Source organism: Vidua chalybeata, chromosome 5, assembly GCF_026979565.1.
Source record: "Vidua chalybeata isolate OUT-0048 chromosome 5, bVidCha1 merged haplotype, whole genome shotgun sequence".
Taxonomy (NCBI): domain Eukaryota; kingdom Metazoa; phylum Chordata; class Aves; order Passeriformes; family Viduidae; genus Vidua; species Vidua chalybeata.
In genome coordinates this window covers 40,819,306-40,835,725 of record NC_071534.1, presented here as the reverse complement: position 1 = coordinate 40,835,725, position 16,420 = coordinate 40,819,306, and the positions used below count along the sequence as shown (strand labels likewise).

Genomic DNA, 16,420 nt, shown 5'->3' with positions numbered 1-16,420 from the left:
TTTCTACAGAGCAATAGCAAATAATTAATTTTTCCATCTTCCTCCCATTCACTTTGGACACCCCTTTCAAAATGCAGAAGCTTTCCTACTCTTATTTTAAATAGTAAACTGTAATGGAGTGGGTCTCATTAATGACCTTAAGCCAGCAAAAACAGGAACACAAAGAAAGGAAGCAATAGAAGGAGTCGCACCATCAACGCAAGAAGGAGCTGCCCGGGTGGTACCTGCTACCTGCCCAGGGAAGCAGGAACACTTCACTGTCTGTGATCTTTCTTCTATCTTATTCTTATTGCAGCATCTGTGAAGTGCCACCACTTCACAGGTCCCAGTTTTAACATGGTGAGCTGTGAAAAAAAGAAGATGAACAATTTGATATCTTTGAGAAGTAACATCATATTGTTTCATTTGGACTTTTTTTCTAATTAGAAATGCATTAAACTTGGCTCTGTAAGGCAATCTGCCACACATGAAATAAGAATTACAATGGTATTAACACTAGAATGGGGAGTTGATCTCTTTTCCAAACATAGTATAACTATCTCAGGCAGAAAACCCTGGCTAAAGAACTGTTGAACAAGGCTGCATATGGGTCTGTTCCAGTGAAGTGGGAAGCAGAAATATAAAACTAACCTAGAAAATACATTAATTTCTGGACTCCCATAAACAGCTTTGTACCTCTACCAATATTTTTTTTCTTTTTCCCTATGGGAGAAACTTTGAAATGAAAGTATATAAATGCTAAAATACCCATACATATATATGTTTTCACAATCCATGTCTCCAGACTTTATGCCCAGAAGAGACTTGGATATGGTATTCCAAAACCTTCCTACAGGTAGACAGAGAACAACTGGCAGGATACAGGCAAAACACTCAAAAGAAATCCAGAAATAAAATCTACTAAGGAATTACACTTTAAATTTTTCTGCCTGGCACTGCAAAGTTAGCTTGGGAACATGGGGACCCAAATCTTTCAAAGAAGGGAGACAACAGGACAATCCTCATAATTCCATATCTCTACCTATCACTTCCATTCATGCTGCTCTAGCTGATTACCAGAACCATACTGCAAGAGATGACCAATTTGGTACAAGGAGAGCTACAAAAATACCATTTCTGGTTCAGCAGCCAGTTACCAAAGGATCTGGAGTTTGGAAAATGTTTTACTTGAACTTTCAGTAGTTGCTTATACAAGGCCAGGTATTCCTGGGGGTAGTTCATTACCATCAGAAGAAAGAGAGAAAAAAATCTGAACTTTAGCTGATATTGACCTACAACCTTGTATGGGCAGGAATAATAATTATGTGAAGCAATATGTGTCCCTTAGTTCTGCTGCTATTTAAATTTTTGTGTGCTTTATGCAAAGGCTGTGTACTGAATGTTTCAGATACCTTTAATATCCCTAATGTCAAAAAATAAACAAGAGCTTCTACAAGGAAAAGAGCCCAGCATTGATGTCTGCATTCACTCCATTGTTATTTCACATTGTCAGCTCCTAAAAGGCTTGAGTAAGGGACAAAACTTGATGTAGGCAACAGACCCCATGAATTTCGTAGAGATAAAACCCGCAGATAGCAATTAGACTCTGGGCCTTCATCAACAAAACACAAACTCTCAACATTTCATTGGGGAACTATGCATTTTTCAGTATAACAAATTCCAGTGAACAGTCGGTGGTCTTTGTCATCACTCAATGTGTTGTACCGTGTCAAGTTTGATTATACTCAACCACATCATGCTGTGCTACGGCTGAAATGATATAACACAATGCAAGCAATTAACCCATGATCCAATATATTTTGATATGCTGAAATGTTACATTTAAATCAAAAACCTAGGAGGAAAAAAAATCTCTTTATGCACAAACACTGATTTTCTTCACTTTCTTATTGTAATTTTTAATTCAATAGAGGATGAGGAAAGTAATACTATCTGCCTGGACTTGGCAATCTCTATTTTATACCTTTAAAGACATTGAGCAAATATTTTTACAGCTACTAGCACAGGCTGCCCCAAAAATTACTTTTAATTCTTTTCCAAACAATTCCTGTGGTATACATGCCAATAAAGCAATTTAAATAAATACATTCATTTTTTTCTTAATAAAATACTTGTAAAGTTCTTTATTTGTGAATAGGACAAAAATTATCCTAGGATATATTGGGTATGTATAATATATAGTAGTACAAACACATCCTGCTTTTGCAAGTTCATATTAACTTTAATTTTGATAGAAATTACATTCCTTATACCCACTCATCCTAACACAAATTCACTAAATTGTATTTTATGAAAGATACATAAAAAAAAACTTAGACACTGAATCTACAAAAGAAAGTAAATTTAGTGATAGGATTACTACTTACTTTTTCACTATATCAGTTTTAATTTGTATTCTGTATATCATTGATCCTGAAATTTTGTGTCCTAACTCTCCTATCATGTAACTTTATACTGCTTTACTGTCTTCACACAAATGCTGTAATACAACCACTAAGGGAAAACAAAGTACAACGTACAAAAGTAGCCATCAGGAATGGAAGCCAGTTAAAAGAGCTATTGTAAAATTCTGTGAGGGAAATTTTCACACTGAAACAAAAATTTTGAAAGCCTCCTTTTTAGTAATTAGTAGGAGAAAATCAGGCATTTTAAGACTTTTATGGAAAAAGAGTGCAATGAAATGAAACAGTCTTATTCACATACAATACAGAAAAGCATTTCAAAGGGTGAAAATACATATGAAAAATAAAAGAGAATAAAAAATAGCCACATACTATCAATAGTGTTTGGAGAATCTTTAATAAAGATGCTTTGAAATTTTATGGGTATAAAGCAAAACCATCTTAGAAAAATTTACAAAGATATTTCAAACACTGAGAAATTAGGCTAACCATCCTCTAGTTTCTATTTGCCATCTAGAAAATGCCATGATAATTCCTTGAGAGGAATACTAGGGATTTCAGGTCCTTATGCTATCAAATAATTAAGTTCCAGTGCACTAAGTACAGGTTCTGTCACATTTGTGTGAAATTAAAGCTTCTATACAGTAGATAAAGGATTCCCCACAACCTAAAACAAATTAAACTTATTAAGCCACTAGATCATTCCACAAAAGGAGGATGGTACTTTGAGAGATTCACATTTTGGTTTTGTTTCTTTTCATCCCAGTACAGATTTCAAAGTAGGCTGCTTGCTTTGCAGAAATTATTTGAAGAACCGAAAGTCATTTCTGTAATCTCACAGAAATTAGTTATTCAAAACCACTGCAAACAGTATTTCATTTGCTGCTAATGCAAGCAGTCCTTCCTGCAATCAGTGTGGAGAGGGACTGAAGAAAAAAGACTCAGAGATCTCTATGTGTACAGGTTGCAAAGTTTTCCTGATGATTGTACATAACATAATATACATATTAATCATGTTCCAGAAGATACAGAACACTGTATCATGAGAGTGGAGCTTGGAAAACAGGAATAACCATATATCACCCATTAATGGCATATCCTGTAATTAACCTGCCACTTTTACAGATATTTTTCATGTAGTGAAATCATCACTACCTATCTCATAAATCAGAACCAGAAACTTCAGTGATCAGAATCATGTTGCTGGAAAAAATAAAACTATACAATTGCTAGTCTTCATTTTAGATAAAACTTTTCTTGTTCCTTCACAGCAATTAAATTCATTCCTTCAGGTGAATAAAATTTCAGTCACATTGGCACAGTGCAACTGGCTCTAAGTTATAACCCTTACCCTCTACTTCTGTGGGATGATTGCTCCAGGGAAGAATGGAAGTTACTACTCAAGACTGTTATTTTGTAATTCAACGTAAAAATATGAGTATAAGATATGTTGTCTAAGAATGCAAATCTTGTATTAAATCAAGAAAATCTTCTGAATAGCACCTTTTCCTAGTCTCAACACTTAAACACTGATGTTCAATTCTGTTACCCATCTGCTCAGTCATTCGGATCTTTCCTGAAAGTTTCACAGATCAACGCATACACTGTCCATTAACAAAGAGGAAGAAATCATGTTGCCAAGAACTAAACAAAATAAAGGCACAGCTTTGTTATGTTTCTGTCTTCAGGATCCCCATCATTGCAGCAGCCACATATAAATAGCTGAGAAAAAAAATCATAAAGGCTCTATTAAAAGCTCTCTGCAAAGACACCAGCACAGCTGGGTGATACAGTTAAATCCATCTAATGACTAAGAGCTACTGGAAGCAAAAGAAGATCCCTTGTTTCTTGTCCAGCATTCTTTCATCCCCTGCTTGCATGAACACTGTCATTTCATAGTGAAAATGGTAAGCCAGGAATTTGGACTGTAAGAAAAATTTCCTTTCTTTTAGGGTTAGTTCTCTACCAGTTTAGCTCCTACAACTGGGTGCAGAGACCAGTGAGAAGCATTTTCAGCCAAAGGAAGAGAAAGGATCTGGCAACCACAGATACCTGATTAACTCCTGCAGAAATCAGTTCTTATATCAACTTGCAAGAACTGCAGCTCTGAAATCTTACATGAAATAAATGTATCTTATTTTATTCTATTTCAGGTAATTTTTCTGAGGTCACAGACACTATTTAAAACCTGCAAAGCTTTGTTTGTTTGAGTCTATGCTATAGGTGAGAAAAGAAGCATCAACAATAAATAGAAGAATGGAAATTCCATTTAGTCGTGAGTCTCAATCCAAATTGCATCTAATATTTTATACATTTTAGACTTTTTGTCATCTTGGGTATGATCAGGAAGATGTCCCATATGAAATACTACAGTAACCCAGTTTTTCAAAGTAGGTACATGTGCACTTTGTATCCATGTAAAGCATATCCACATTAATGATTATAATGTAATGACTCTTTTAAATTATCATCTGTAAGGTAAAACAGACAGTATTTCAGGATATTGTCAACTCACTTCATCCATTTCCCTAAGTGATTAGTCACTATTCTATACCACAATATTCAAACAAATATGTGATTGGATGTTATTGGTAAAATAAATAAAATTAGTGGTTATAATATACTCTTTTCTCCAGAAGAGGCTCTAGATCACTGCCCCACCCTTAAATGACCAGGGAAAAGAAAGAGGGTTTTCTTGTTCACATAGTTTATTTGCTTTGTTCATACTGATTGACAAGGAAAACAAATGTAGGCTATTTTTCTGCTACACTTCAGCAATTTCAGTATGTCATATCAGTCTCAATGTGTCACTGTAGAGAGGAAGGATACAAACGAACTTGCAAAATCTCCCTCACACACACAAAACACACACTCTCACACAATATTATTGCATTTTTTCAATATTTGAATAAGTGTTAGTAGCTGCCATTTATAAGCAATCAAAATCTTATATAACCATTGCCAAGTCTTGATTTCCATCTAACTTGCTCTTTAAATGTCATAATAAGATATATGAAAACAAATACACTATCTAATTTCTTCATTCAATTAATTTTAACATTCTTCAATATTTTCTATAATATCCATGTAACAGCTGTTAGAGAAAAACTTGAACGTAGTTTATTTCTACTCTACCAGCAATGGTTTGATATTACTGCAGTTCTGTGATGTGAGGACACAAGCAATGTGACGGTTTTTGTTAAGGATTAAATCTTAATTTGACCAGTCATTAGTGCAGTTGGGGAAAAAAAAGCAACCAAGATTTTGGGAACACAAGCTTCATTCAGCTTGCTTTTGTGAACATAAAACAAAGAACAACTCCATTTCAGCTCCATGGGCTGAAGAGAGAACTAGCAGCACAAACATCGGGAAAAGATGCCTTACTCCCAAAGCAGCACCGGTAGATGTACATCAACAGCAACCTTAGTGAACATTACCTTTAAAGATCAAATTCAAAACCCTTTGAACTCAATGTTTTTGGATAGGTGGTTTTTAGACCAGAATGTCGATGACAGAGTAATTTTTGCTTTTTCCAATAAAGATGACATCTGGATTTGCAACTGAGATATTTATTCTGATATGATTGAATATGCAGCACCTCTTACAATGATTGAGCAAATGATGATATATAGTCTAGACATGTGAAAACTATGGTGAATTAAGATTATTAAATAAAACAAAATCAAAGAGAATTGTATCCACAAGGGTTTTCTTTTTAATTTTATTTTGCACATTTCAAATTGGTTTGAAAATCTTAGAATATTTTTTAAATTGGGAAAATCATCAAAAACAAAGCTTTTTTTATTTTTTAAAAACTTACTTCGTGTTCTTATTTTTCTTTGCTGTTTTATTTTTTTTTCCTTGTTTGGCAAGTGAACAGAAAAATCAATTACAGACACAGCAGTAATTCCTGTGTCCTCAGTGGTGACAATGAGGCATGACACAGTTGTGGTGCATCTCAGGAAAGGCATTCATGTTGCTTTATTTTCAGATGACACATGGGGTTGTACTATAGTAACAGCAGGACAAAAATACTAATTTTGTGCTATTGTCTTCTACACTCTTACAGAGTCATAGAATGGGTAAGGTTGGAAGGGACCACAGTGGGGCTCTGTCCTTTTGACAACCTCCCTCCAGATACTTATATACATTGTATATAATACAAGCTATCAGGAGCCAGTGGTGTTTCCTTGTGGCCAAGAAGGCCAATGGTATCTTGGGGTGCATTGCCAAGTTGAGGGAGGTGATCCTGCTCCTCTACTCCACCCCAGTGAGGCCCATCTGGAGTGCTGTGTCCAGTTCTGGGCTCCTCAGTGCAAGAGCTCCTGGAGTGGGTCATAGAAACAGGATTAAGGGACTGGAGCATCTTTCTTACAAAGAAAGGCTGGAGGAGCTGGGCCTGTTCAGCTTTGAGAAGAGGCAACTGAGAGATAACCCTCATCAGTGTATATATTATATATGCCCACACAATTATTTATGAAAACCCTACAAACACACCTTATTGACAGGTCCTATTTACTGTATTCACACTCCCATGCTTTGTACCTCAGCTGCAGTTATTAAAATCACTTATTCACTTTGGGCACTGAAAATTTCAGACAGAGTATGCTCTACTTACACCAGTGGAGAATCAATTTTAGGTTAAAAGTACAGCATTGTTTTTCATTTCTCTTTTACTCTGATGTCTCTTGCATCTTGAGATAGGTTCTCAGGTGAATTGCTAAAAAAACCATGGTTGATTGCTTGGAATATTTCGCAGTGCCACTTGTAGGCAACACACACAGAGAAAATACATCTAACTGCAGCTCCTCCCAGGCTTCTTGGATTGAACATGATGTTTTCTCTCCTGAGAGAATCATTTTAAAACAACAAGAGTCATTCTTGATAAGTGTTTATTCTGCAGATCCTGGCCCAGCTCCTCTACCCCTCAATTAACCCAATTAGTCCACTTGGGTGAAGGATGATGAGCAGAGTTCATATGACAACACTTATGCACACAGCATCTCCGGTAGCCTTTAAAACCTGAACTAATGAATGGTTTGCCACAGTCACATTGCCAAGCATAATCTTCTGCACAGTGCCAAAGAAAAATCTCATCCATCAGTTTGTCTGCCAGCCATCATTTACAGCCATCTGTATGGGAAGACATTTTCCCTTTTGGAAAAACATCAAGGAAAAACTACGATATAAGCATTCCCCTGAGAAGAGCTCACTAATGAATCTGTGAGATTTAGCCTCAGATATTCCCATAACAAAATGCATGCATTGAAAAGACTTACTGGAATAAAGTAGCAAACTGGCATAGTCCCAGATGTTCTCACAAACCAAAAACTACAGATGGAGCACTTCATGTAGGATCTCTTGGACATGGAGAGCCCACAGCCATGTCCTGGCCTTACTGAGGCTAATTGTATTCAATCAGTCCTCTGGCAGGAGTGAGCCTGTCTTAAATAATCTTACCTCCTCTCTCTCAGAAAAGTCAGTGCCTTTTTATGGCAATGGCTATAAATTATTACTTCATACCAAACTTTTAGCCAAAGAAACAGGAATTCAAAACAAAACCAATTTTCAGGTCGCCTGAAGGATAATTTCCTCTTCTCCATATGACCCTACTCAGCCTAGAATGTTGCCCTCCCTAGGTCCGACTTTTTAATTTTGAAATTGGGTAACCTCTAGGTTCACAAAACCACAAAACATTCAGAGACAAGATCACAAGCAGCAATCATTGTGGGAGTTTCCAGCTCTGCATATGTCCACTCACTGGAAGAGGAGCAGAAGAAGCCTCTGCACGTTATCCTAGTCCTCACCTCAAGATGGGCTCCCTGAGTGCAGCCTGCCTGCTGGGTCTTACCCCACTTCCCACTGCAGGTGCCGAGAGAGGAGCTGCTCCACCAGAGCCACCCCATTTGCCAGGCAGTGAATGAGAGGATGATGAAAGCAGCAAAGGCTCCATGTTTCCTTATGGGACAGAACTGGAGCCACTTTGCATTTTGCAGATGAGATGCTTCCCACATTTCTTCTCCAGCAGCTGTGAGCTGACACAATCCATGAGAAAGTTTGTGTAGAACCAGTAGAAAAACACTCAGGGTGAGGTGCAGTTTATAAATACCACAAGTCAAAAGCCACAGTATCTCTGAGGTTGTTATCAAACATGTTAAGCAAACGATATATTAAAGTGTGCAGACATTTTGCAAATTACCAGGCTGATGCGTGAGATTACTAATTATATGATTTCACAGAGAAAAAAGACTAATCCAGCTTTCAGGCACTCAAAAGAACATTTGGCACAAAAACTTTTTATTCTCTCATACTGTCTCTTTGGGCCTTCTGCCAAATATCTCGACTCAGCAAGAAGCGGTAGCACATGTCTCAGTGCAGCCTTCAGCCTTTGGCAGAATACAAAAACCCCCACATTTTCTCCTCAGTCTCAAAGAGTCAGAAGCCAGTCGTTTACACAATTGTGGGGAATATATTTCCTGTTCCCTTAGATGACTCTGATTATTGATTTTCTTTTCTTTCTAGCTGACCCAAATGGTCACATTGTACAGATGACAAATTAGCATGTTCTCAGGGATACATCAGAAAAAAAAAATTATGGCGTTTCCACCTCCCTGTATTTGCATGACTCTGTGGCAAAACACCTTCACCCTAAGTAATGCCTTAAGAAAAATATTATTTGTGGAAGTTTCTATGGAATAGGATTAGTGCAGCAAGGTGGAAAGGTATATTCAGCCCTACTTTTGAACTGCCTGCTTGCAGCCTTCTCATGCTTATTAAAAAGTATCTCAAGCACTTAGAGGTGCCTCTATGGAGATAGTAGCCAAAGCCCAGGGAAGGGGAACCATGATTTCCCCAAAGAAAGGTGCAGATGTGTCCCTGCATTATAGCTCCATTTCAACACACATCTTACTGCTTGTGTGTGATCTTTCTTCTGCAATTAAGATCTTCATTTATTAAAATTAAGAAACTGCTTTCACAGAATCTTAGAATGTCCTGGGTTGGAAGGGACCTTAAAGATAATTTAGTTCCAACCTCTCTGCTGTGGACAGAGACACCTTCTACTAGACCAGGTTGCTCAGAGCTCCATCCAAACTGGCCTTAAACACTTCCAGAGATGGGACACCCACAACTTCTCTGGGCAACCCCTTCCAGTGGCTCATCATCCTCACAGTAAAGAATATATCTAAATCTATTGTCTTTCAGTTTGAAGCTATCCCCCTTGTCACTACATCCTCTTCTAAAAAGACCCTCTTCACTTTTCTTGTAGTTAAGACCTCAGTTATAAGATGGTCAATTCATATTTAAGCATGTCAACAAGAATTTCATTATCAAAGTATTCATGTTTCATTTCACTTTTCAAAAAAATATGCTTAGCACCCCTTATTCAGCCTATGCTAAGATTTTTCAAGCTTTGAAAAGCAACAGTCACTCAAGTTTATGTTGAAAATCTAATAAATCCCATCAAATAAAGAAGACTAAAGAGAAAGCCATGATTTCCAAACTAAGCAGCCCATTTTTTTTTCCTGAAGGTGAATATGAGCATCACTTGTTTAATATCTATATTGAAGAACTATTAATCTGATGAAACTTGCTATAACAGAAGCACTCCAGGATTTTAGTGATGACCCAATAGAAAACAGTCAGTGAAGTCAAGGTAAAGTTCTGAAAATTCTGCAAATGTAAAGATTCCCATTGTGCAAAATCTTCCCAAAGATAATAATCAGAATAGTGAGTCACTCACTATCCCTCTTCTATGCAGAAAGGTATTTATGTACAGCTGTGCGCTCACTATTTGCATGAAAACATACCACAAAGTACTGAAAATAACATTTAACACTTATATGTGTGTATACATCACATATTTATGTGATGACATTTAACATAATATCTATAAAAAGCATTTAATTTTTGAAATTCCACGTTTTAAAAGCTCTGCAAGATTTTTGCTTGCTTGCTTGCCTTGATCATTGTCTGGTTGGCTCATTTAATTTTACACATAGCTTTATATGGTGTGTTAAATTTTTTTGGTTTGATGTTTGGTTTGGTTTTGTTTTTCTTCACCTTATTTTCATGACTGGATAGAATGTACTAATTTAAAGTTTCTTTAATTCTCTAATGTATTTTTATAATATATTGCATTCCATTTTGCAGCTCTGTAATGCATTTTTACTTAATCAGTCAGCTAAAGCAAATTATCAAATACACTTTGAAATAGTCCTCCCACAAACCATAGGCACATGTATGCACATTCACTTTCCTGACAACTACATAACTGCTTCTTTTTTTTTCATTTTTCCTTTTTTACACCCTGCCTTCTAGGACTTCTCCACCATCCTTCAGACTCCTCCATATGTGTTAAGAGAAACTCCATAGGATGTCCCAGTACACAGTTCACTGTCTGAAAGAAAGATCTTAATTTTGAGTTTCAGCTTGCTTCTTTAGAGCCCCAGGCAAGCTCTTTGAAGTGCAGAGTCAGGAGGGAAACTTAACTCAGGCCTTTAGAAAAAAAAAACTGCTAACAAGGCAAATGTCTAGTCCTGTGAAATGCCTTCTTTTGGAGTGATCTCCCCTGCTACAACCTTCCCTCTACATTGTTGATTCCATATAAATAGCAAGTCTCTGAGTCATGGGTATGATTAATCAATAAGGACCTAGACAGAGTCTATGAATTGAAACTGGATGGCCTGGGAAGAGGCTGGCTGTTCTTCAAGACAAAGGAAAAGAAAGCACATTCCAACAAGCCAAGTAAAAGAGGAGAAACTGCCAGGAGAGCCATTCAGAGTAGTGCAATGACGAATATTTTTGACCAAGGATTCCCAGTAGATAATACTTTCAGATATGTCTTCTTGCTGAAAACATACCTTTTAAGATGCTCCTAGTAGACTCTCTGGCATTTGTTACTGAAGGAACTCTGGTTAACAAAGGGTCTTGATAGGAAACATACAGACCACCCTCATAGCTACCCAAAGTCAGAAGCTGCAAAAATATCACAGAACCCAGAACTCCAGAAGTGTGTTTTTTAACAACTAGTATGTAACAAAAGCAACTGAAGTAATTCACACCTTCATAAAAACCTATTCAAAACAACAATATAGACCAAAAAAATCATAATTATTCAAAGACATTTTCAGACAATGAAGATTTGGCTTCATGTTTGGCATCTTAATCCTGTATCTTTATAGAAACTCATACATTGCACATAGGGATGTAAGAGGCCACACCAGGCCAGCTCAGGATCCTTTTTCTGCCTATCCACAAAATAAAACAGGCACCTTGTGGAGCTAGACCACAGCTGGGACACAAGTAGAGAGCACAGCAGAGCTTGCTGGGCAGCTCTTGGACATGAGTTTTTTGGGAGTACACACCTGGAACAAAATAAAAGCAAATTATTAGTAAACTAATTTTCTATTACTCCAGAGAAGTCAAGCCTCCTGCATTGAATATAAGACTCACAGAACAGCCAGGCAACTCTGCCTCCTGCCATGGAGCAGAGAGAAGCCTGTGGTGCTGTGCTGCTCCTGCTGAAAGGGCTGGTGAAGGAGCTGCTGCTCAAGGCAAGCTTCCAAACAGGTCCAGCTCCCACAGTTCCTCCTTTGCCATGTTACCCAACACCCAGATCCATTATTCTCCCACAAGAGCCAGAGCAATGCTTCTGCAGGTGCTGGGAATGAGGCCCTGCAAAGATGTTATGTCAGTGTCAGAGACTGGTCATGCCAAAGGGAGAGTCCAAAGAGGCAGCCACAGCATTCATATCTTTCTCACCATTGTGAAAGTGCAAAGGGGTAAAAGGAGAGTGGTTTGCTCTCAGGGACATATGAAATCTAAAAGAAAAAAAAAATTAATGCTTGAATTTTAATGCAACTCTTGCCAATAGGAACATGCAAGGAAGACAGACAAATTACCTACTGCACATAAAATTATAGTATCTGCTACTGGCTTCATACATTTTTATGACTGCATATTCTTTGATCTTTTTGCTACTTTAATGTAGGATTTTCTTCACAGAGGGCAACATTAGAACCTCAAAACCTCAGACCTCACATTGCACTGTAGTGTGGTTTTTCATCAAATAACTGAGAGATTGGGTAGCAGTTGTTATCTGTGGGCTGGTTTGAGTCTTTCAAAGTCCCAAGTGTAAAGCTGAATGCCACATACAATACATAGTAGTGCAGTGTATTTGTCTGCCAGGGTCTAAAAATATGTCAGAAATGACAGCAGACTGTTTATAAAACTCCATAGGACTGTGCTTCTTTCCAAGGTTAGATGAAATTGTTATGGGGAAATAACTGACTACCCACAATTCCTTACAAATATCTATACTGCCTCACAAAAAAAAAATATTTTTACTGCTTTAGTTCTAAAATGCACACCAGAAAAAATCCATGATTGTTAAATAACTGTCCAGGTCCACAGCACTGATATGCTGTGAAGGGAGCCAAGTGTAATCTTCTTTAGCCTGTGAAAGACTGTCACAAAACTCAAAAAAAAATTGCTTTCGCCTTCAATTCACCATCTTAAGAGATGAACAGCAAGGGGATACCAGGGGATTTGACAAAAAGCCATTCATGAGACACCTTGTCTGATAACATACACAAATCTAGCAGGAGTTTTATCTTTACAGGGCTCACAAGTCAGGGAAGTCTTCAGAATATTCCTAGCACATATCCTTCAGGTGCAGCTGTAGTTAGCAGATCATTGTAAAACAAAGTAAAAATATGAAGAGATCAGAAACTGAAGATGTAGCAGAATGAGCCAGCTTTTCCCAACTTCAGTGGGACAGCCTTGCTTTAACAACTAATTCTTTACGTGGAAGTGGTACCTTGTCCAGGAATTCTATGTTGACTGGGCACCTATAATTTCTAAGGAATAATAAGAAACTAAACACGGGTACTGTGAATCTCCTTTTATTTCACACACAACCACTCTGATATTTGTTTTGCTCTTCACTTGGATTCTTACTTTAATGAACATGCTGCATAACACAGATGTAATCAGATTATTTCTGATCCTCTGCCTCATTTCTCCAAGGGAATTACATGTTCATCCACATTTCCTTTCTCATACAGTTAGATGTTTCTAGAGTCTGGTAGCAGCACATGTATTTCTATGACATGAATATATTGTCTTCTGATAGAACAGAAACCAAATTTCAGCAGTTCATGCATGGTTCAGAGTCCCAAAAGCAGCACAAAGCAGTGTCGAAACCTGCAAACTGTAAAGATTTGCTGGAATTTTGTCCCTGAATATTTTTTCTCAAGTACTATACATATTCATACTGACATAAACAATCAAGGACATACAAGTGGCTCCAGGTGGAAGTATCCAATATTTTAACATAGAAATGCATCTTGAATGCATCTTTATAGCATCATTTACTATATTATTATTACAATAATGAGAGTGGGGTTTCAACTATTCTCTACAAAACCAAAGACACATCACCAAACCCTGGATGTCTACAGTGCCTAATCTAAGCTGGACATCCCTTCATAATCAACGCAGCTAGAGAAAGAAGTACTTCCAGAAGGTATTACCCAAATCTTAAGAGTGCATGATTAGATCCCTCCTTAAGGGAAACAGCTACATCAGGAAAGATATTACTTGATCCCTGGTTAGTAATTTCATCTGTGAGATTGCCCTCTTTGGAATCTGACATTGCCACAATATTGAAACAGGCCTAACAGTGCTCTGTAATGACCATGTCTGCTCTAACAATAATAATATATATGTATAACTGAACCAAGCTAAAATATATCCAGTGATTTATTGTCCTCTGTAAAGTTGGGTTTTAAGATCTATGACATTTGCCAGGACCCAGCAGAGGAGTCACATGAAGGTCAAAATAGAATACTTGAATCAGAGGAAGAAACACACTCCCCTAGTTTTTTATTTTAGGAGCTTTTAAAACTTTATTAGTTATGGTAGCAGCATATCAAGACTGATTTTCAAAGTTCTCTTTAAAGAGTGAAATTTCTCCTTCAAAGAAAAAAATAGAGAAACTTTGAGGACTCAGACATCCTGGATTTAAAATACATCACTGATTTATTTCTTCATTGTATTAATAAAGGGACACAAAAATACACAAAATCTGAAGCTTTTAAATCCCACTCTATAGCTGTAAAGTAACATTTCTGCATTTTTCTCCAGGTTGTCTGTAAGAAAGAAATTTCATTTTCCCATCTATCTTTCCCTTAATTATTCATAATTGCTATGCATAAATGTAGGAGACTTTTCCATAAAATAAAGTAAAAAATAAATGCCAAAAAAACATAACAGCTTCATTGAAAACTTTTGAAATTGTTACTCCCTAATGATTATTGTTATGAAAAATTGAGTGATATTTTATAGTTTAACACCCCTCTCTTACAATGACTCTATTATGATAAGCCATAATTTGGCATTTTCCTACATTTTTAGTGTGGGACATAATGCTGCTTAAGTGTAGACTGTTGTATTCCTAGCACCCAGCAAAAAAGCAAATTAGTTTATATCACTCCTACAGACCCATTCTAAAGATAGATTTTTAGGAGAGCTTTTCTGGCAGGCAAAAATAGCCTGATTAGTGGGACCTTTTATTTTTTTTCCCCATTTTTTAGTATGACAGTTTTAAATGGGAGCTCTTCACAAGATTTATTGCATATCTAGGTTAAAAATGTTCATTAGGCTAATTCATATTTTTAAATAGAAACAAGAACTAGAGTTGAGAAATATATTCCCTTCAGCAAAATTATTGTTTTTAAAAATACTTTCAGTCACTACTGTCAATAGTGTCCTATTGTCTAAACAGAAAAGCATTGTTTATTGCAGAAAAATGAAAAAATAATGAGGCTAAAATATTGCCTATGATGCAATAAATCACATGTACTGCAAAAATAAGTGTACAATTTTCATATGCCATTCAGAGTATTTTAATTTAGTTTTGCTCTCACTTTCAGAAAAAAATAAAAACCACTTAATTTCTAAAGGCCTTTAACACTAACAAAAGTTGTCCTATCAGTGGAGGTCTTAGTTCAAATTAGAATATTTTTGTGCTTTGCTTTTTCAAAAATTAGGTGATTCTGAACATTTTTTGATACTTCTACAACACCTGTTCTAGAGTATGGATAGAAGTACTGAACAATTTACTTTATTGCACACTTGTGAAGGAGAATATACCTACCCGCCCCTCTGGTGGCTATGCTCTTTTCTTCAGTCATGTTCCTCTTTACAAGCTGTTTTGCAAAGTAAAGCCAGGAAAATCTAATGACAGTGATGTTGTGACAGAAGAAGGGTGGAAAACATGTTCTGTCCTTAAATCTCTTTGCAGAAAATGCATCTTGCAATTTGCAGGGCAAAAACTGAAAACTCATGAAAGTCATGAGCTGAGACCACTGAGCCCTGTGTACTGGAGTTCCTCCTATTTCCCCACTTTTTAGCTGTTTGTATCTGATCCCATCTTCTTCCCTAACATTAGGCAGAGGGCCTGAGTGCACTTCATTCCTGCAATCCCCCAGGTGACATTTCCAGGACTGGTGATCATCTAAACTATACTATGAACAGGAGTGGCCTAAGGAGGATAAAAAGTTAGTTCTTTTCTCAGATGTCTCCAGGGCACAACCTCTGCAGGATGCCCTTTGTCTTCTGCAACACACCTTTCTAGCATACAATGCTTTGTTACAATAAAGGAGAATATATGGACCATTTACTTTTCATAACTGAGATTTTCTGGATTTTCACATGTATTTAAAACATAAACACAGACACAGGAAACAGTATTTTAACTCTCCTAAGACAATTTTTAACCAATACTAGCAGGAAAACAAAGAAATTTGAACAGCTTTCATATGCACAGTGTGCAGCAATGTAACAAGATGGCACAAAATTACTCTTCCTCCTTCCTTATTTAAACTTTTATCTTCTCTCAGATATAGTCATTTTTGCTCTTAATATCTCTGGCAGATGTTCATGGGTGAATGAGGCAATTAAGAATCCAAAATTCGCATTTCTTCCAGATGCTTCTTTTCTCAATATTCATTCAC

The 16,420-nt window shown here is 36.8% G+C and overlaps 1 protein-coding gene across 3 annotated transcripts in view; it reads right to left on the bottom strand.

The window, feature by feature from the left end:
• TAFA2 (TAFA chemokine like family member 2) overlaps positions 1-16,420 on the bottom strand; it is a 183,992-nt gene that overhangs the window by 22,736 nt on the left and 144,836 nt on the right. For all 3 annotated transcript variants that reach the window (XR_008431237.1, XM_053944212.1, XM_053944211.1), the window contains exon 3: positions 192-344. Coding sequence is in view for 2 of the 3 variants with exons in the window: in XM_053944212.1 (XP_053800187.1) it covers positions 192-344 (153 nt within the window). In the remaining variant the exon portion in view is untranslated. The remainder of the gene's footprint in view (positions 1-191; positions 345-16,420) is intronic.